General features: G+C 38.7%; 1 protein-coding gene across 1 annotated transcript in view; it reads left to right on the forward strand.

The window, feature by feature from the left end:
* The window catches only part of ATP8A1 (ATPase, aminophospholipid transporter (APLT), class I, type 8A, member 1), a 375206-nt gene that overhangs the window by 156475 nt on the left and 196743 nt on the right, over window positions 1-21988 (forward strand). Inside the window, exons 16-19 of the mRNA XM_006898188.1 lie at window positions 3066-3171; window positions 4809-4891; window positions 14688-14737; window positions 17732-17801. Coding sequence (XP_006898250.1) covers window positions 3066-3171; window positions 4809-4891; window positions 14688-14737; window positions 17732-17801 — 309 coding nt within the window. The remainder of the gene's footprint in view (window positions 1-3065; window positions 3172-4808; window positions 4892-14687; window positions 14738-17731; window positions 17802-21988) is intronic.

A 21988-nucleotide genomic window follows, 5' to 3' on the forward strand; every position in this document is an offset into this window, starting at 1 on the left:
TGAGTCCTGTTTTATAACAGTGGTGTTATGCAGTATTTCTCCTTTTGTGACTGAGATATTTCACTCGGTATAATATCCTCCAGGGTCACCCATTCTGTATAATATTTTATGAGTTCCTTGTTTTTACAGTGTTGTGTAGTAGTCCATTGTGTGAATATACCACAGCTTCTCTATCCATTCATTAGTTGATGGGCCCTTGGGTTGGTTCCATCTCTTTGCTATTGTGAACAGTGCAGCAATGAATAATGGTGTGCATATATCTGTTTGGGTGGCAGTTGTGGTTTCTTTAGGTTGTATTCTCAGATGTGGAATTGCTGAGTCAAATAATATTTCTATTTCCATCTTTTTGAGAAAGTGCCATACTGTTGTCCACAGTGGTTGCACCATTTTACACTCCCACCAACAGTGACTAAGGGTTCCAATTTCTCCAAAGCATCACTGTTGAACTTTTCTGTTGTTACTGGGGTGAGATGACATCTCATAGTTGTTTTGATTTGCATCTCTCCTTGAGGTAGGGATTTTGAACGTTTCTTCATCTTATTTGTTCACCATCTGAATGTCTTCTTTGGTGAAGTTTCTGTCCATATCCTGTGCCCATTTTGATATTTGGTGGTTTGTTTTTATCTTGTTAAGGTGTTTGTGTATGCTATAAATTCTAGATAAAAAGTCTACTTTCAGACATGTCATTACCAAATATTTTTTTTTCTGACTCTATGACTTTTTACCCTGTTGGAGATGTTTTTCAATGTGCCTAGGGATTTGAATCTTACAAGGTCCCATTCATCTATTTTATTCCCTCCTGGTTGTAGGTTTTTCAGAATGACAAGCTTCATTCTTCTTTAGGCTCTTGCAGGCACTGTCCTTTCCTGGTTAGTGGAATGTTTTTGGCTCAATTTCTCATGAGACTAAAGCTTGGTGAGTTGAACCTACCATGTGCTCCACAGTGGAAAAATGAAGTAGTCTGCTTCTGTAAAGATTTACAGCGTGTTGTTTATGAGTCTTTTCCATTCTTGATGTTATATTTTTCTTCAGTTAGTCCAGCTTCTTGGAATATTTGCTCAGATGACATATTTAATGGATATGGGGAAAGATTACAACCTTGATTCACACCTTTAATGACTTCAAACCATCCAGCACTCCTTGTGCTTATTTGAATGGCTGCCTCTTTGTATGTATACAGATTCTGCATGAGCACTGTTAGGTGGTCTTGACTTCTCCTTCTTCTCCATGTTATCTGTAATTCCCCTAGCCCCCAAGTACGGAACCACATTATGATTATTGTTGTTGTTACATGCTGTTGAGTCACTTACAATGCATAGAGACCCTATGAACAATAGCTCTGAACTCTACCCTGTCTTGAGCCATTCTCACTGTCTCTTACACTCTTTTCCCCCATTGCCACAATCACTGTGTCAATCCGCCTCATCCAGAGTTGTCTTCTCCTGTGCTGAACCTGCAATCCTCCAAACATGATGACTTTCTCCAAGGACTGATCCCTCCTGGCAACATGCCCAGAGTACGTGAGACCAATCCTTAATTCCATGGAGAAACCTGGTTTCACCCTTCCCAGGACAGTCCCATTAGTTCTTTTATGCATAGTATATTCAAAAGGCATCAATTCTTCTGCAACCCTTAGTCATTGTCCAGCTGTCAGATTCATAGCAAGTAAATGAGAGGAATTGATACACCTTGGTCTCTAGACTGACTGTTGCTCGTTAGGACTCTGGAGAGATTCCTGACAGCAGACCTAGTCAAAGCAACTTTTTTTTTATGAAATCGTTAACAACCTCAGTCTCTTCTCCATCTATCATGATGCTGCCAAGTTGTCCAGAGGTGAACATTTTTGTTTTCTTGATTTTGAGATGCAATTCGTATTGAAGACTGCAGTCCTTGATCCTCTGCAACAAATGCTTCAAGTTCTCCTGAGTTTTAGTGAGCAGGGTTGTATCATCTGCATAACACAGGTTGTTCATGCATCTTCCTCCAATCCTGATCCTGATGCCACATTGTTCTTTATAGAGTTCAGCCCCCCGAATAATCTGTCCCAAATCCATATTGAAAAGGTACAGAGAAAGGACACATCCCAAATGCATTTCTTTCTTGATTTTGAACTATGTAGTGTTTCCTTGTTCTGTTCTAATGACTGCTTCCTGGTCAAAGTGTAGATTTTGCATGAGCACAATTAAGTATTCTGGGTTTCCCATTCTTCTCAGTGTTAGCTACAATTTGTTGTCATCCACACAAATGCCTTTGCATAATCAATAAAACACAGACATTCTTCTGGTACTTTCTGCTTTCAACCAAAATCCATCTGAAATTGGCAATGATATCCTTAGTGCTGTGACCTTTTTTCTAAACCCAGCTTGTATTTTTGGCATTTCTCAATGTATTGTCCCAGTCATTTTTGAGTAATCTTCAGCAAGATTTTGCTTGCATGTGATATCAGTGGTTTGATCGTTAACCCATTCTGATCACCTTTTTTGGGAATGGGAATAAGTATGAATCTCTTCCAGTCAATTGGCCACTGTGATTATGCTTATAATTTAAATTTATTAAAGAATTGTTGCTGGATGTTATGTCAGTTCTGACTAACAGTGAACCATATGATGAGTTTGAGTTACCCCATAAGGTTTTCTTTAGTATAATCTTTACAGAAAATAACTGCCTGGGCTTTCTCCCAAAGTGAGTTAAACCAAGTGAGTTCAGACTTTCAACCTTTGAGTTAATAATCAGCTAAACATTTTAGAACTTGACTCTTTCCTCTAAGTACAAGATTCAGTTATTTTTTTTCCTCCCCTGTATGCCTTAATTTGACAACCCAAAATTGTCCCACAAATTGTCTAGAAAGTAAATGAGGGACTGAGAATGGATGACTTGAGTTAAAAATGTTTTTTCTTCAGAGTTTTTTTGGGGGAGGGTTCTTAGCTATAAAGCCACAGCTTGCAACTGTTAACATCTCTAGTTATAATAGAGAAATTATAAATTTTAATAAAGAAGTAATATTACTGTTATTAGCATCAAATGTTGACATAAAAAAGGTTAAAGTGAATGTTTATTTTTGATAGCCAACTGCTCCTATAATCTGTGAGTTTCTCACGATGATGGCAGTCTGTCACACTGCAGTACCAGAGAGAGAAGGTGACAAGATCATCTACCAAGCTGCATCTCCAGGTACAGATAGACCATTGTGAAGTATTAGTCTTGAGGGAGTGGGAGAGAGATGTCCTCAGATTAAGGATTATCTAGGAGGGGAAAATCAACTTAAATTTAGAAAGCAAAACTGACTATGTATTTGAGATTTTTTTTTTCTAATTAGGAAATTTTTGCCTTTCTAATTAAATTTATGTATATCAAAATAATACACCTTTGTTATGTGTTTGATTTAAATTGGATAGAAATGTAAATTACAGATTTTAAACAGTTGAGTTTTTTCAAGTGAAAAGGTTGTGTTTTCTTCTGTACAGAGTAATTTTTATCTTCTTTATACATAACTTGGAATAAAATATTAGTCATAAATTGTAAAGAAAAAAGAACATTTGCCTGAAAATATAATAATTCAAAGTCCCAATTCTATTTTCTTTATTTACAAGTGATAATAAGGTGTACTTATGGTGTATTTCCCCAAATGAGATGGGTTGGTGTAGTAACTAGGACAATAGGGGTTGGTGCATCAGAATTAGTGAGTCTGGCTCAGGACCAGGCAGGCTTCTGAGCTGCTGTGCATAGAGTCGCTATGTGTCACAGCTGACTCGATGGCACATAACAACAATAACAACATGGTGTATTTATTTGGGTAGGGAAGAGATTCTGTATTTATTACACTTAATCAATATCTAATATTTAATCATAATTTTATGCTTATTTTCAGATTGGCAAGGTTATCAGTTATAAAATTTTAGTAAAAGAATATAATATGGAAGACCTTTTTTTACCAATACTAATGATGATTAAGAATCTTAAAATGTATCTTAAGCCAGTCCTGCTTAATGGTCTTACGTATTTCATGTCAAACACAATAAACACCTGTGATCTTGTAGAATGTTCTACATGTCTGAAAATATTTGAGAATGGTTATATCTCACATTCTTTGGATAGAACCCATGTTGATGTTTTCTTAGTCTGACCAGTTCTTAGCTAGGAAAATGTTTGATGCAGTATGGCAATGAACATAATTAGGATATGTTGTTATGTGGCGTCAAGTCCCCTGTGACTTATAACAACCCTATGTGTGACAGCCTACCCCTCATACCTGAGTCACTGAGTCAATCCATCTCATTAATGGTCTTCCTGCCTATCACTATTCCTCTGCCCTCCCAAGCGTAATATCCCTCTCAAAAGAATTAGGACATAATATTTTAAAATTCCATTTTTAAGATTCGCTTAAATCACATCCTCAATTAATGTTAATAGTATTCTAACATCTAACTTTTTAGAGAAGAGGAAACCTAAAGAAATTTTATGCCATTCATTTTGTGAAAAGTTTCTAGAGAATATTCTAGGCTAAGAGGTACATTTAAATAATTCATTTTTTAGGTATTTGTGTTGAACAGTAAAATGTAATAATCAGAAATAAGACTCTGGAGTCCTTAACTGTCTAAAACACTTAAGTTTGTTCTGTTTATTTTATTCTACTCCTTTCTTTAGTATTCCCATATAATTTTAAAAGAATACATTTCCATAACAAGGGCCAGAATAAAAGAAAGATTTTTTTAATTAAACAAGAAAGTGCATTGCATGAGTCTATTTCCTTTGTGTTTTGGATAATTATTTTGCTCATACATTTGCTTTTGCTTTTTTTTCTAATATAGATGAAGGAGCCTTGGTCAGAGCTGCCAAGCAATTGAACTTTGTTTTCACTGGAAGAACACCAGACTCGGTGATTATAGATTCTGTAAGTTGGTTATTTTGAAGTTTCTTTTTAATTAATGTGTTAGCAAGGAAACACTGCATGGTTCAAAAATCAGGAAAAGAATGTGTCAGGGATGGATTGTGTCTCCATACCTTTTCAATCAGTATGCAGAACAGATAGTTCATGAAGCTGGGCTTTATGAAAAGGAATGTGGCATCAGGATTGGAGGAAGACTCAACAGCAACTTACGTTGTGCAAATGACAGAACCTTGCTTGCTGAAACTGAGGACGAGCTAAAACACTTGTTGCAGAAGATCAAGGACTGTAGTCTTCAATATTGATTGAAACCTAACATCAAGAAAACAAAGATTCTTACCACTGGGCCAATTGGCAGCACCCTGACGGATGGAGAGGAGATTGAGGTTTTCAACAATTACAGCTTACTTGGCTCTGTAATTAACATTCTTGGCACCAGCAGTCAGAAAATCAGAAGATGAAGTGCATTGGGAATATCTGCTGTCAGAGACCTCTCCAGGGTACTGAAATGTCAGACTAGAGACTAAGGTGCGCCTGATCCAGGCTATAGTCTTAGCAATTACTTGCTATGCATCAGAGAGCTGGACAGTGACTAAGGGTAACAGAAGAAGAATTGATGCCTTTGAGTTGTTATGCTGGAAAAGAGTCTTGAACATACCATGAACTACCAAGGAAACGTATAGGTCTGTCTTGGAGAGGGTGAAACCCAGTTTCTCCATGGAGGCTAGGATTTTAAAGTTCTGTGTTAGACATACTTTGAGCACATGGCCAGGAGGGACCAGTCCTTGGAGAAAGACTTTATGCTCGGGAGGGTGGAGGGACACCACAGGAGAGGAAGACCCCAGATGCAATGGCTTGATACGTCAACCGGGGCAATGGGGGTAGGGGATCAGGTCAGTGAGACTGTCTCAGGAGGGCAGGCTTCAGAGCTCTTGTACATAGGTTTGCTATGAGTCTCGGGTGACTTGATGGGACATAACAACAACATTACATATGTATAACCTTAGGAAAGTTCTAAAAGATCCATAATAAAGGTTCCGTATTCTAGTTTCACTCACCAGAGACAATCAGATTTTTATTCTTCAGCTAATTCTTTAAATATTTCTATATCTGAGATGTTAAAAAATATACCAATAATTATTTTTGTTTTGACCCTTCTGTTTTAGAAATATTTCATAATATTAACCTATTAAATAAAAATTGATATAGCTTGAGCTGTCATCATATTTGGTCTTGTATTATTAAAAGAATAAGTTTTGACCCTATGAATGCTTTGTCTTGCTTTTATCCACAATTAACACCCTTGGTACCAGCAGTCAGGAGATAAGGAGATGCATTGTACTCGGAAAATCTGAAGTTAGGGACCTCTCCTAATTATTGAGGAATAATTATGTCAGTTTGAGGAATAAGGTGCCTCTGATTCAAACCATGATATTTCTGATCACTTGTTATGCGTCTGAGAGCTGGACAGTAAATAATGATGACAGAAGAAGAGTTGATCACTTTGAACTATGATGTTGGAGAAGAGCACTGAACATTCCACGGACGCCCAGCAGAACAAATGGATATGTCTTGGAATGGATGCAGCAGAAATGCTCTTTGGAGGCAAGGATGATGAGGCTACACCTCACATATTTTAGGCGTATTCCTTGGAGAAGGACATGATGCTGGGAATTGTGGAGGGTTGGTGATGAAAAGGAAGACCCTCAACCAGGTGGATTGACACAGTGATTGCTGCAGTGGCTCTTGTGTGTCAGGAAATGTGAGGATGACATAGGACAGGACTAGGTTCAGATCTTTTGTTCACAGGTTCGCTATGAGTCTTACTCAACTAAACAGCACTTAACAACAACAACACAGGGTTCTATTTTCATGGAAAAACACAGATGCTCTACAAAAGAATGTATATGAATAGCCAGAAAGCACTGGAAAATACCCAGTAGCCATTGCAATGAGATACCTTTGTACACCCACCATAGGGATCAAATAAAAATTGTTGAAATCACCTAATATTAAAGAGAACACAAAGCAATATTTGAAAGATACACAAGAGTAAAAGTCGGTAGAGTAAATGTTATAACTTAAAATATTTTACAACAACAAGCAAAAAATATATCGTTATGATGACCCCAAGGCAAAGGCACACTGAAGCCACCCCTTGTATTCTCCTCCTATGTGCATTCTCCTCCTGTGTATTATATGGTCTCTGAAGACCTGCTGGAGTGTCAGCATTGAGTACATGTGTGTGCATAATAGATGTGTGTGTGTGTGTGTCTCAACTTGATAAGGAGCTGTGCTCCCAACCAAAGGCACACAGTTTGAATCGGTCAGCTGGCTCTCCAGGAGAAAGATGAGCAGTCTCTTCTTGGGCAATTTATTGTCTCTGAAAACCCACTGGAGGGTCAACTATAAGATAATTGCAACTCACCAGAATCTAAACTTCAACAATATGTATTAATATATACAATAAAGCACTTAGAGGACACAGTTATTAATATGCCTTGTGTTGTTGTTGTCGGTAAGTACGTTTGATAGGAACCATCCCATCACTGACTGACCAGTGAGTTCTCACAGCCTGTAAATTACATGAGAGAAGATGGCCTCTTTCCCTCGTGGAATTGAACCATGTGCCTTTGGGATTGCAGCACAGCTTCTTTCCACTAAGCCACCAGATTTCCATGAATATACCTTAAACATTATCAAATGTTGTGGATCACAATCTCATGGGACCATTGGGTCAATTGGTATAACGTAGTTCATAATGATAATATTCAGCATTTGTTGTTGTTGCTGTTGTTTGCCATCAAGTCACCTGCAACTCATAGCAACCCTGTGTACAACAGCCCTAAACCCTGCTCTATCTTGTGCCGATCTTACTGTTTCTGACACACTTAGCCCTGTTACCCCAGTCACTGAGTCAATCCATCTCATCGAGGGTCTTCCTCTCTTGTGCTGTCCCTCCACCCTCCCAAGCATGATATTCCTCTTCAAGGACTGGTTCCTCCTGCAACATGTCCAAAGTTAAGTCAGACAAAGAGAATCCTTACCTCCAACAAACAGCATGGTCTCTCCCTCTTTAGGACAAACTTGTCTGTTCTAGCAGTCCATGGTATCTTTAATACTTTTCTCCAGCAATTTAGTTTAGTGAATAGTATCTGAAGCCATAAAAGCTTGTCAGCAGCCATCTAAAATACAGCTAACTATTGGTATTCAAAGACTTAAGTAAGAAATTAGTCTACAGACTAATGTCCCGTGCCATTAATAAGTAAATGAAATAGATCTTGCTGTGTTGTACATATAGAAACTGTTGAATTGATACATATTTGGTATATATTTTCACAGAAAAGATAAAGAAAAGCAAGACTCTTTAATTTCTTCTATATGCAGCTTTAGATGTGGCAAAACGTACTTGTGGTAATAGAATTTAGAACTTTGGTGGAGATAGTATATTGTATAATTAATATCAGAGCATGTGCCATCAAGTCACTTGCAACTCATAGCAACCCTATGTACAACAGCTCTTGAACCAACCTTATTGTCTCTGACACATCTACCCCCATTACCTCAGTTACTGAGTCAGTCCATCTCATCCAGGGTCTTCCTCTCATGTGCTCTCCCTCCACCCTTCCAGGCATGGCATTATGTCCCTCTCCAAGAACTGATCCCTTCTTGCAATATGTCCAGAGTATGTCAGACAGAGCTTCAGAACTGAAAATTTCTTTTTTAGTGGTTATATTATTACACCTTTGCAAGTATTCAAACCACATCTCTTTGAGATTGCCATGCACTTTCTTGCCACTTGGCCACCAGAGCTCCCTATTTCCTTTTTTAAAAATGCATCTCCTAAAATTATTTGCTCTTGTGTGGCAGGACGTGTGAGGATTGTGCAGGATAGGACAGAGTTCAGACCTTTTGCTCATAGGGTCGCTATGAGTCATACTTGACAGCATACTGTTCTCAGAAAAAAATGGCAGCAAATAGATAATCTGTAAATTTGCAGTTTATTCTTTGAGCCATCCTCTTGACGTCCTCCATACTCCTCTTATCCGGATGTATTATTTTCCAAGGCCAGCTTCTCTGACACGTGGAATTCCTGGACCTTCTCTTCTTTGTACTTTCCCAATATCACTTCTTCTTTCTTGGTGATTACTCTTATTTTGATGAAACACATTCCTTAGGAATATCAGCAAATTTAGAAGTTAAGTAATAGAATTCTTATTATTAACAATTATTTGACAGTCACAAAAAGTGCTCGTTGCAAAGCTTTGCCCCTACAATTTGGTTGTAGTTCTTCTCTGTTCCTGAAAACAACTTTGTCTAAGAATTGAACCTTAAAATTAATTAGAAGCCATATCTAAAGCAGGAAGCCTATGCAAAATTCTGATCTATTATTCAACTTATGAAGGAGGAAAAACTATAACCATAAATTGTAGGCATCCCTCAAAGAAAATATTAATTCATTGTTATATGCCATTGAGTTAGAATCAATTCATTGCTGACCCTCTCGCATGAGAGGAAGGAGATTACCCATCCTTCTCCCTCAGAGCAGCTGGTAGATTTGAACTGTGTATCTTTGGGATTGTATCACACTAGTCCTGTGTTGTTTAGATCAAACCTTTATAATCCATAAGCTGTTCATTGACTGTTTTTAGGAGTAGGTCAGCAAGCTTTTCCTCCTAGTTCATCTCAGTCTGGAGGCTACTGGAATGTACTCAGCATTATGTTGTTGTTGCTTTTGTTGTTGTTGTGTACCATCAAGTTGGAATTGACCCATAGCGGACCCTCCAGCAGGTTTTGAGAGGCAGTTAATCACATGGAGATTTTCCAGTGGTAAAACTCTCACCTTCTATGTGAGAAGCTCAGGTTCCTTTTCCAGGCAGTGTACCTCATTTGTAACCACTGCCTAATTGTCAGTGGGAGCTGTCTGCTGCTGAGGCGGTGTAAGGGGAGCCTCCAGACCTCCCATTTACCCAGGGGAAGGCCTGGTGATCTACTTCTGCAAAGCTAACCACTGGAATTCATATAGATCATAATGGTTTGACACAGCTGATCATAGGGCTAAATGTAATGGTCTTAAACTCCTGATGCACATGGCTCTAATCTAGACCAGTTACACTCACAATATCCTCAACTGTGTCACTCAGTTTCCAGGATCAGGGGGAATCCTGTTCCACACTTTATAAAATGTCTGGTCATTGTGTGCAGGAAGGGCAATCAATGCTTTGAGCTTTTTCTCAGTAATTCATGCTCACACATCTCTGTTTATTGTTATGTGCCTTCAAATCCACTACAACTCGTTATGACCCTGTGCACAGTAGTTTGAAACTTTGCGTTATCCTGCTCCATCCTCAGACTCAAGCCCATAGTGATAGTCACTGTGTCACCATTTGTTAAAGGTCTTCTCTCTGTGGACCTCTCTTGTATCTCTGAATTTCCAAGGTATCTGGAATTTTATTTTCTTCAGCCATTTGTTGTTACACCTGGCCCTCTAGGGGGTGTTCAGAGACAGTAAATTGCAAGGGAGATTATCTTCCTTTCTCCTGGAAAGTAGCTAGTGGATTCGAACAACATGCCTTTCTGTTGGTAGCACAACTCTTTACCACCAAGCCATTTAGTTTGTTATTCATAAAATCTCACTGCTACTGAGTCAGATCCAACTCATAGTGACTCTCCATCAGATTTCTGAAGCTATAAATTATAATGGGAGAAGATGGGCCATTTCTTCCACAGAGCAACTGGTGGGCATAATCTGTAGCACCTTAAATGCCTAACAAAAAGGCTAGTAGTCTCAAGTTCAAGTCCACCAGAAGCTTCTGGTGAGAAAGAGGGACAGTCTACTCCCATTAAGATGTAAAGCCTGGTGGGGAATCACCATGAGTCAGAATCAGCTAGTAGCAGTGATCATTAGTGGTGAGTTCGTAGCTTTTCCCAGAAATCTTTGTTTACTAGCTGAAAAGTTGTTCATTAAGATGTACCCAGAGGCAATTGAAAAGAGATGCCTGGAGATCTGCTTCTTAAAGGTAACACAGCCTTAAAAAACTTACCAATAATGAGGTCACCTTGAGTCAGAACTCCCTATGACCTGTATGACCTATCAGCTTCAAAGTGTAGGCTTCAGTTACCTTGGTTCTTCTTAGTTAGATAGCTCTCACTGATCTCTTTGTATGTTTATTTTAGATTTATCTTTATGTTGTCTCTCTTATTTTCTTGGCACTGTGGATTCCTTTCTTTGTTTTTAATTGGTTTCTTTCTAATTTTTCTTTCTTGTTTGAAATAGAAATGGAAAGGACAGAAATTAAATGTATATGTTTCACCTCGATCTTAACCTGGAAGTTAGTAAGTTGATAATGTTATAGTAATGATGACAATGAAGTTAGTAGTAAAGTATATAATAAGTTGATGATTAAGATAACACACCAAAACCTCTGGGATACAACTAAGGCAGTCCTCAAGGAGCTGTTCATAGCAATAGGCACCCACATAAAAAAGGAAGAAAGAAGAAAAATTAAGAATCTAACTCAACACCTTCATCATCCAGAAAAAGAACACAATCTAATCTTACAGCCTGTAGAAGAAAAGAAATTATCGAGACAAGAGCTGAAATCAATGAGATAGAAAACAGGAAAACATTTTAAACTATAAATAATACCAGGAACTGGTTTTTCAAGAGTTAATAAAATTAACAAAACACTGACAAACTTAACAAAAAGGGGGAAAAGAGAAGACACAACTAGATTAAGAAATCATAGAAATGACATCACAACAGAACCAGAGGAAATTATAATATCAGAACACTGTGAGAAGCTATAATCTGATAAATTTGAGACCCTAGAGGAAATGAACAATTTCCTTGAAACTCATGCCCTGCCCAGATTGACAAGGACAGATACAGAACACTTGAATACACCCATCATAAAAGAAGAAATTTAAAAGGTAATAAAGAGACTTCCCCATAAGAAATGTCCTGGGCCAGTTGGCTTCACAGATGAATTCTACCAGTCATTCAGAGAGGATCTATCACTAATTCTACTTAAATTATTTCAAAAAAATTGAAAAAGAAGGAACACTCCCAGAGTCATTCTGTGGTACAAGCATAACCCTAATACTAAAACCAGGCAAAGATATTACCAAGAAAGATGCAAAAATCCTTTACAAAATCATAGCCAAAAGAATCCAAAAGCACATAAAAAAATAATTCACCGTGTTCAAGTGGGATTCGTAACACGTATGCAAGCATAGTTCAACATAAGAAAAACAATAAATGTAATTCACCGTATTAACAAAATACATAATGAGAACCAATGATCTTCGCAATTGATGCAGAAAAGGCATTTGACAAAATCCAACACCCCTTCCTGAAAGACATTCAGCAAAATTAGAATAGAAGGGAATTTCATCAACATTGTGAAAAGTATATATGCAAAACCAAGAGCCAATCTCATTCTCAATGGTGAAAGACTAAAAACATTTTCCCTGTGTGAACAGGGACCAGATAAGGATGTCACTGTCACCACTTCTACTCAATATTGTACTGGAAGTGTTTGCTAGGGAAATATGAAAAGATAAGGAAATAAAAGGCATGCAGATCAGCAAAGAAATGGTTAAAATATCACTATATGTGGATAGTATGATAGTGTATATAGAAAAGCCCAAAGACTCAACAAAAAACCTATTACACCTAGTAAGCCAGTTTAGTCCAGTGACAGGATATAAGATCAATATCCAAAAATCAGAGGGATTCCTCTACAGTAACAAAGAGAACTCAGAAGGAAACCAACCAAGAAAGTAATACCATTTACAGTAGCCAACCACAAATTAAGATACTTGGGAGTCAACCTAACTAGACATACAAAAGACCTATACAAAGAAAACTACAGAACATTTCTTAAAGACACAATGAAAGATCTAAACAAATGGAAAAAAGTGCCCTGTTCATGTATAGGAAGACTAAATATTGTGAAAAATTACTATCCTACCAAAAAGTAGTCAACATATTCAGTGCAATTCCAATATAGGTACCAAATTCATTTTTCAAGGAGATCGAAAGGGAAATTGTCAAGTTTGTTTGGAGAGGCAAGAGACCCCCAAACAAGCAAAACACTTCTGAGAAATAAAAATGAAGTGGGAAGTATAGCATTCCCTGACCTCAAAACCTACTATACAGTAGTTATATCCAAAATAACACGATATTGGTATAGTGGTAGGCACATACATCAGTGGAACAGAATTGCAAACCAGAAATAGACTCAGCTATTTACGGTCCACTGATATTTGACAAGGAAATAAAACCTATCAAATGGGGAAATGACAATCTCTTCAACAAATGTTGCTGACAAAACTGGACTGCTACCTGCTGAAAGCTCAAACAGGATCCATATCTCACACCACACACAAAAATCACCTCAAGGTGTGTAAGAGACTTGGGAGTAAAGCCTCAAACCATAAAATTCATAAGAGACAAACTGGGATCAAGTTTAGAATCCCTACTCTATTGTAAAAAGAGACTGCCAAATACAATCAGATATGTACAATCTGAAGAGGATAAAATTGATGAATGGGATCTTCTAAAGATTAAATCCCTGTGTTCATCAAAAACTTTTCCTAACAGGGAAACCTACTGACTGGGAAAACACCATCTCAGAAAAGAGTCTTATAACAAAAGTTTATAGAATACTCCTGGGCCTCCACAAGAAGTCTAATAATACAATTACAAAATGGGCAAAAGACATGGAAAGAATTTTCACAGATGAGGATAATCAAATGGTCAACAGACATATTAAGAAATGCTCCAAATCACTGGCAATAATAGAGATGCAAATCAAAACCACAATGAAATATCATCTCATTTCAGTCGCAATGGCAAAGTTTATCAGGACAGCAGGTATTCAATGTTGGAGAGGATGTGGTGAGATAGGAACTCTTTAACATTGTTGGGGGGATGGTACAATGGTACAACTCTGTATGCAGTTTGGAGCTTCCTCAAAAAATTGAACATAGAAATTCCATATAACCCAGCTATTCCATTGCTTGGAATATACCCCAAGAAAATGAGAACTGAGGCTCAAACAGAAACGTGTACACTAGTGTTCATAGCAGCATTATTCACCATTGGAAGAACATGGAAACAGCCCAAATGTCCAACCACAAACAAATGGATTGAGAAGTTTGGGTATGTTTATACAATGGAATACTACACAGCAGACAGGAACAATGATTTTGTAAATTACCACCTAACTTGGGAGGGACTGGAGAGCATTATTCTGAGTTCATTAACTCAGTCCCACAAGGATAAATACTGTATGAAACCATTATTTTGGAATGAGTATGAGGATGCAAGGCAGGGGGAGGGTAGAAAACTAGGGGTGAGGATGGGGGTGGGCAGGGTGTTAGTTCTATGGGTGCATAATTCGATGGGTGGGTGGGGTGAAGGAAATGGAAGTATCTTTTGTGAAAAACAATGTATTCAAACTTTATAAATAAATCAGTAAAATTTAAAAAAGATGATTAAGTTACGAGTAAAGATGATGTTGGGAAAATTTCTTTGTACTGACAGTTTCTACATTAAAGTATCGTTTTTGTGCCATTGTCATGTACTATGGAGTCAGAACGGAGTCAAAGCTGACCCGTTAGTGTGTTTGCAGAGGCAATGAATCACATAGGAGAAGACTGCCTTCCACCCCTCCCCGCCCCCCACAAAGAGGCTGGCAGATTTGTACCATGTACCTTTGCATTGGCTGGGTTTATTCCTGGGGTACTTAAGATCTTTCCAAGCTATCTAATTATGTATTCTTTCCTTTCACAGCTGGGACAGGAAGAAAGATATGAATTGCTCAATGTTCTGGAGTTCACCAGGTAAAATCTGCCTTGATACTTGCTTTCCTAAGTTAAATTTCTATCAGTTTTTCTGTTAGTAACTTACAGTGCATGTTTTGGTTTTGCTTAGCCAAATTTATTTAAACAAAACTCTTAATTCTCTGCTTCTTGTTGCGTGCTGTCATGTCAGAACCGACTCATCCACCTTCTGTGGAGGAACAGCTGGTGGATTTAAACCTCAGGCCTTCAGGACTGCAGTACAGCTTCTTATCACTGTTGTTCAGTATCATCCAGTGGGAACCAACCCATAGGCACGTGGTTCGAATCCAACAGCTGTTCATGGGAGAAGGATGGGAAGTCTGCGCCTGTGTAATTAATTGCCTCTGAAAATCTGCTTGAGAGTCAGCTATTGATTGGTTCCAACTTGACGGCCCATAACAACAAATCATAAACTGCTTTCTTAAGATGTTGCATTACTATGGGAGGCAGATTATTTCTTTTTGTCATTTACCTACAGTATAGCTTCAGGCTGTTTCACCAGGAGCCAATGGCTAATTGGCCATTGCAGTGTCTGCAAACACTATTATACTTAGAGACACCAAACGTTATGTACAATAAGAGCAAATCAGAGTCAGAAATCTACCATTATTATGTGCCCATTATTTCTAATAGTCTTTAAAATTTTAGAAACTATCTCCATGTCTCTGTTAGATATAAGAGGAACCCTGGTAGATAAACAAAGTCCAGTGGCCTAGTGGTAAGAAGCTGCACTACAGTCCCAAAGGTGCAAGGTTCAAATCCACCAGCTGCTCCATGGGAGAAGGATGGACAGTCTCCTCCTGGGCACTTTACTCTCTTAAAACCTACTGAATGGTCAGCCATGAGCCGGTTCCAACTTGATGGCACAGAAGAATAAGTAATCAAAAGGCTAAAGATTCAAAACCATCCAAACAACTACACAGGAGAAAAAACTGTCAGTCCCTATCCATAAAGATTACAGCCTACAAAACCCTGTGGGAGGTTCTTCTCTGTCACTTGGGATCACTAAAACTAAATCAATTCGGTGGTATCTAGATCACTATGATTCTAAATCAAATGTAACCACATTTGGTAAAAAATCCTTAACTTTTAGTAGAAAATAACCAGAAAACAAAGCAATTATTCAGCTATTTTCAGTGGTAACATGGTAGATTCCTTAATTCATCTCTGAGCTTTTGGCTCTTTCCTTCTACTATTACCATGTGATTCTCAGTTAACCTACATTTTTGAGCAAGTGAAAGAGTCTTTAAGGATTGCATTGTGGTGGTTATTGTGTTCCCTTGAGTGGGAACCAATCCATGGATGACCCTCCAGCAGGTTTTCAGAGGCACAGGAGGAGAATATCCTTCTGCAAGGCAGCTAGTGGATTTGAACCACATACCTTTGGGATTGCATTGTAGCTTTTTACCCGTAGGCTATCAGAGCTCCCTAAAGATCATCTTTCTTCTTCCTTCTTCCAAACAAAAATAAAAACACAGAAACCTCAAACTCATTGCCTTCACATCTGAACTAACCCAGAGCCGGACCTCCAAGACGTTCTAATTCTTTCCAAGACTTTAAACCAAATGAGAAGAGATTGCCCATCTTTCTCCCTCAGACCTGCTGGTAGATATGAATCACCACACAGACATGGTCTTTGGCTCAACAGTGCAACTTACTTTAGATGGTGCCACCAGAGCTCCCTGACCTTTCTCCTACATAGGACAGTGTGCACTGGCTCAGAGAGGGACTTCCTTTGCTGTACCAATTTTGGTTACTGTCTTGACTGGGAGCAACTTAAAAGTAATGGAATCTATTCAGTTTACAATTCAAACATTATTTTCTTTACTTTCATGCACTGAAAGATCCAAAGGAAGATGAATAATGAGGAGTATAGATGGAGTAAAATGAAACATAAATATTTCTGTATTTCTGTAATTCCTGCCCATATGCTATGCTACCCTATCTGACCGCTGCTGTGTATTGGACTCGTTTCAGCTCTTAGCAGCAGAGGTTACGAGGTAAAACAAATAGATGCAGATATATGAATAGTGCCTTTCTTTCTGGAGATGATGCTGTGCATATGTAGTCCAAATGAAGCGCTATATTGTACTTGACCAGTTCTGTTAAGTGCTATTTTCTGCCCCTGTTATATATTTAACAAGATGTTAGTATATCAAACAGTTGTTATGTATTAAACAGTTTTATTAAACAGCCTATTTCACCATTGTTAAAATGTTCATTCTTATTAGCCTATCTTTGCTGGTGTAAATTACATTTTTCATGATACTTGTGGTTTGCTAGTAACCACTGAAAAATTATAATTTATACAAAGAAATAGAATTTTATTTATTTGCTTATAAATAAAATTCTAACTCAATAGATGCTTATGCTGCTTTTAAAAATACTAATTTTGCTTCGGTGTGTGATTAGAGGCGGTATAGTCCGTAGGGAGTTATGCTCCTAACCCAGAGGTGGCGCCTCTCTGTTCAAATGCACCAGTCATTCCACAGGATGAGAGATGGACAGTCGTTTCACATGCAGAGTACAGCCTCTGCAAATCTACCACAGGGCCAGCTTGTGAGTCATTTGTGACTTCCACAACAATGAGTTTGAATTTTCAGTAAAAATTAACTATCACTTGGGTTTTTTAATGAAAGCAGTGAAATACAGCTCTGCTGTTAAGATACTAACAGCCTTATTTTTCAAATCTGAACATTAAACAAGAACTCTCCACTGTCCTGGTGGGTAGTAACCCTTGCAATTCTTGGGAGTCACTCTGTGACCTTCTCCTGTTGGGCAGTCGCTGAGTCCCTACTGCCTTAAAAACCATGAGGTTCAAAGATACCCAACTCTACTCCCAGGAGATAGTTTTGTTTATAGGGAAGGACAGGGATCATAATTTGGTCAAATTTTATTTTTTCACTGAGGGTATTAAAATATGTGAGGCATGACAAACATACAGATGCCCATTCTCAGCATGATGACATATTATGGAAAATCACTCTCTTTCAGCGCAAGAAAAAGAATGTCCGTGATTGTTCGCACTCCATCCGGAAAGTTACGACTTTACTGCAAAGGAGCTGTAAGTTTTTATTTCTGCCTTTTGCAGCTTAAATTTATGATGGTTTCTAATGTGTACTTTAGACATTCTGATGCAGAAATGTAACACAGATGTTTAGTATGAAATTTCTGACATCTACTTTTGTTGAGACTTTATAATAATCATGTCTACCCCTTTCTGGTGAAACATGGAATTCCTTTTGGGTAAATTTGGTGCTTTGAAAAAGCTGGTCCTAGATTATTTTTATAATTCTATTTTTGATACATAATATTTGATGTTTATATTATATAAAGGGTAGTTGTAGTTGTTGTTGTGTACCATGAAGTTGGAACCAACCCACAGTTGACCCTTTGTAAGGTTTTCAGAAGCAGTTAAGTGCAGTTAAGGAGGAGATTGCCCATCCTTCTGTGGAACAGCGGGTGGCCTCGAACCACATGCCTTTGGGATTGCAGAGCTGCTCTTTTTGCCACTAGGCTACCAGAGGTCCCTATATATATGCGCTGTGTGTGTATGTATGTATGTATGTATGTGTGTATGTATGTATGGATAGATAGATAGATAGATAGATAAACACGCACAAATAGATACTCTGTAAGTGATAGTAGAAAACATTTTAATACAGTAAATATTTTTAATTATGTCAGAGAGTAATGGTCCACAGAAGTTTGGAACAGATTTTTTAAAGACCATTGAATAGAAAGATTAATCACTTAAAAAGACAAAAAAAAACCCCTTAAACAAAAGGAATCATAACTAGTGCTCTGTTTGTGTGGCAGCAGTTATTTATCTTGCATTGTTTATAAACCTTTTTTTAAAATCCTGGATTGGCCTTGTCATATTGGCAAGCTCTGTTGACAGAAAGAGAAGTCCACAAGGGGACTGGTTAAGTACTTGACAAGTAGCCAATATGTTGACTGTTCAAACCAACCCAGAGGCACCTCAGAAGTCAAAACCAGAGTTCTGCTTCTGAAAGATCACAGACTTTAAAATCCACAGAGCAGCTCTTCTTTGTACACATGGGGTCATAATCCACTCAAAGGCAACTGACAGCAACAACATCAACAGAAATAGAATTGTTGGTGTGTACCAGCAAGTAGTAACTAACACATAGGTGGCCTTCCAGCATGTTTTCGTAGGCAGTTAATCACACAGGAGATTACCCCTCCTTCTCTTTTGGTGCAGCTGGTGGATTCAAACTGCAAGCTTTGGGATTGCAGGGCAGCTTCTTGCTATTAGGCCACCAGAGCTCCCTAGAAATAACATTATGTAACAATCTGCGTTATGCAGATGACACAACCCTGCTTGCTGAAACTGAGGAGGACCTGAAGCACCTGCTGCAGAGTGTCAAGGACTGCAGCCTACAATATGGATTGAGGCTCAATGTGAAGAAGACAAAGATTCTCACCAGTGGACCAATTGGCAGCATCAGGATGGATGGTGAAGAGATTGAGATTGTACACAGCTTTAGTTTGCTTGGCTCCATAGTCAACAGTCTTGGCACCAGCAGCCAGGAAATTAAAAGGTGCATTGCCATGGGAAAGTCTGCTGTTAGGGACCTCTCCAAAGTGCTGAAGAGCAGTGGTGTCTCTCTGGAGACTAAGGTGCGTCTGATACAGGCCATGGTCTTCGCAATCACCTGTTATGCATCAGAGAGTTGGACAATGACCAAGGAGGATAGAAGGAGAATTGATGCCTTTGAGCTGTGGTCCTGGAGAAGAGTATTGAGAATACCATGGACTGCTAGGAAAACAAACAGATTTGTCCTGGAGAGGGTTAAATCGGGTGGCTCCTTGGAGGCAAGGATTCTGAGGCTCCGTCTAACTTACTTTGGACATGTAGTGAGGAGAGAAATCATGCTTAGAGAGGGACATCATGCTTGGGAGGGTGGAGGGACGGCGCAGGAGAGGAAGGCCCTCTATGAGGTGGATTGATTCAGTGACTGGGATAATTGGAATGGGAGTGTCAGAGACAGTGCGATTGGCACAGGACAGAGCGGAGTTTAGGGCTGTTGTACATAGGGTCGCTATGAGTCGCAGGCAACTCGACGGCACATAACAACAACAATTCTAAATGAATTTTCCAATTTAAAGTATGTTTTTAAGAAAATAAAACAACTCTCACTCAGAAGCATCTAGCCTCAGCTATGTTACCACAAAGCCAGAGAGCAGCTTAAAAAGAAAACCAGCAATCCAGTATCAGTGGCACAGTTTAACAGGACAGCATGTAATAAGTGTTGGATAGGAGTGGCAAGATAGACACGCTGCTACATTGTTGGTGGGGTTGTATAATGATACAGCCTCTCTGGAAGGCAGTTTGGCGCTTCCTCAAAAAGCTGAACATAGAAATTCCATATGACCCAACCATTCCACTGCTTGAAATATTCCCCTAGTGAATGAGAACTGAAGCATGAACAGAGGGAGACTTGTACACCAGTGCTCATAGCAGCATTATTCACCATGACAAGAACATGGATAGAGCCCAGATTTCTGACCACAATCAAATGGATTGAAAAATTATGTTAAATTCATACAATGGAATACTACACAGCACGGAGGAGCAATGGTTTTGTAAGTTACTACTTAACTTGGAGGGACTGGAGAGCATTATTCTAAGTGAACTAACTCAGTTCCAAAGAAAATATTGTATAAGACCATTGTTGTAGAATGAGTATGACAATCTAATGGGGGTAAGAGGGAAGCAGAGGGATGAGGATGGATGGAGGGAGGGACTGGCATGAATCATAGGGTCACACAATTTGATGGGTGGAAGGGGTGAGGGTGAAGGAAATGGGAAAGATCCGTATGAAAAACAATGTATATGAACTTTGTAAATACACCAGTATGTTGTTGTTGTTCTTAAATGTTGTCAAGTTGTAGACGACTCATAGCGATCCTATGAACGAAAGACCTGAATACTTGTGGTTGCTGTGATGCTAAACACTATGACACTGATGTAGCAAATGTGATAATGGTTACCCACGGTGGACAGTATTTGGTGGAACTCCCTGATTAAAACAAGCCTGGAAGCAGGAGTGGCATCCACCTCTGAAATAGCTTGCCTCCAAAAACTCTATGAACTTGGAGAAATGGTGAAAGTTAAACAAATGTTCTGATTTTTTGTTCAAAGGTTGCTGTGAGTTGTCTACAACTCAATGGCACTTCACAAGAGCAAGACATATTGGGATGTTTTTGTTTGGGTTTTTTGTTTGTTTTTTCCAGTGATTTTGGGTGGGGGGTACCTACCTGGGTGTACTGCCAAAGGAACAAACCAATCTATCTTGAAGGGGGTACAACCTGGGTGCTCCTTAGAGGCAAGGATGGTGAAGATTCACCTCACATACTGTGACCATGTTGTCAGGAGGGACAAGCCCTTGGAATATGATATCGTTCTGGGAAATGCGGAGGGTCAGAGGAGGAGAAGACCCAAAGCAAGGTGGATTGACACAATGACTGTAACAGTGAGCTTGAGCATATCAGAATTTGTGAGGATGGAACAAAATAGAGCAAGGTTATCCAAAGGCTTGCTGGGAATTGCAGTAGACTTTATGGCATTTAACAACAAAAACAAAAACCCATGAATTTCCCAATTTGGAACATTCGAATTTTAAATGGAATCAGTAACTTTATTTTATCAAAGATAAATGTGGACACTGGGCATTTTAAAAATAACCAGGCCAGTTATTTAAGTTCTTGTTGAGGGTAGTTTTAAATGAACTTTTTTCCCTGATTTTTTTTTGTTTTGTTTTGTTAATAATTGTTATTCTTTGTTTTGGGTTTGTTTGATACCAAACCCAATTGGTGAATGCCTTGGTTTTGAAAAATATTATCTCATGTTATCATGAGAATGGGAATCCCAGAACACTTGATCGTTCTAACGCGAAACTTATACTTGGACCAGGAGGCAGTCATCAGAACAGAGCAAGGTAACACTGCATGGTTCAAAATAATTGGGAAGGGCGTACATCAGGGATGCATCCTATCTCCATACCTTTTCAACCTATATGCAAAACAGATTATCCGGGAGGCGGGGCTGTATGAGGAGAAATGTGGGGTCAAGATTGGTGGACGATTTATCAACAACCTGCGTTATGCGGATGACACAAACCTGCTTGCTGAAACTGAAGAGAACCTGAAGCGCCTGCTGCAGAGTGTCAAGGACTGCAGCCTACAATATGGATTGAGGCTCAATGTCAAGAAGACAAAGATTCT

Source organism: Elephantulus edwardii, unplaced genomic scaffold (assembly GCF_000299155.1).
Source record: "Elephantulus edwardii isolate Elephantulus edwardi_28Jun2011 unplaced genomic scaffold, EleEdw1.0 scaffold00222, whole genome shotgun sequence".
Taxonomy (NCBI): Eukaryota; Metazoa; Chordata; class Mammalia; order Macroscelidea; family Macroscelididae; genus Elephantulus; species Elephantulus edwardii.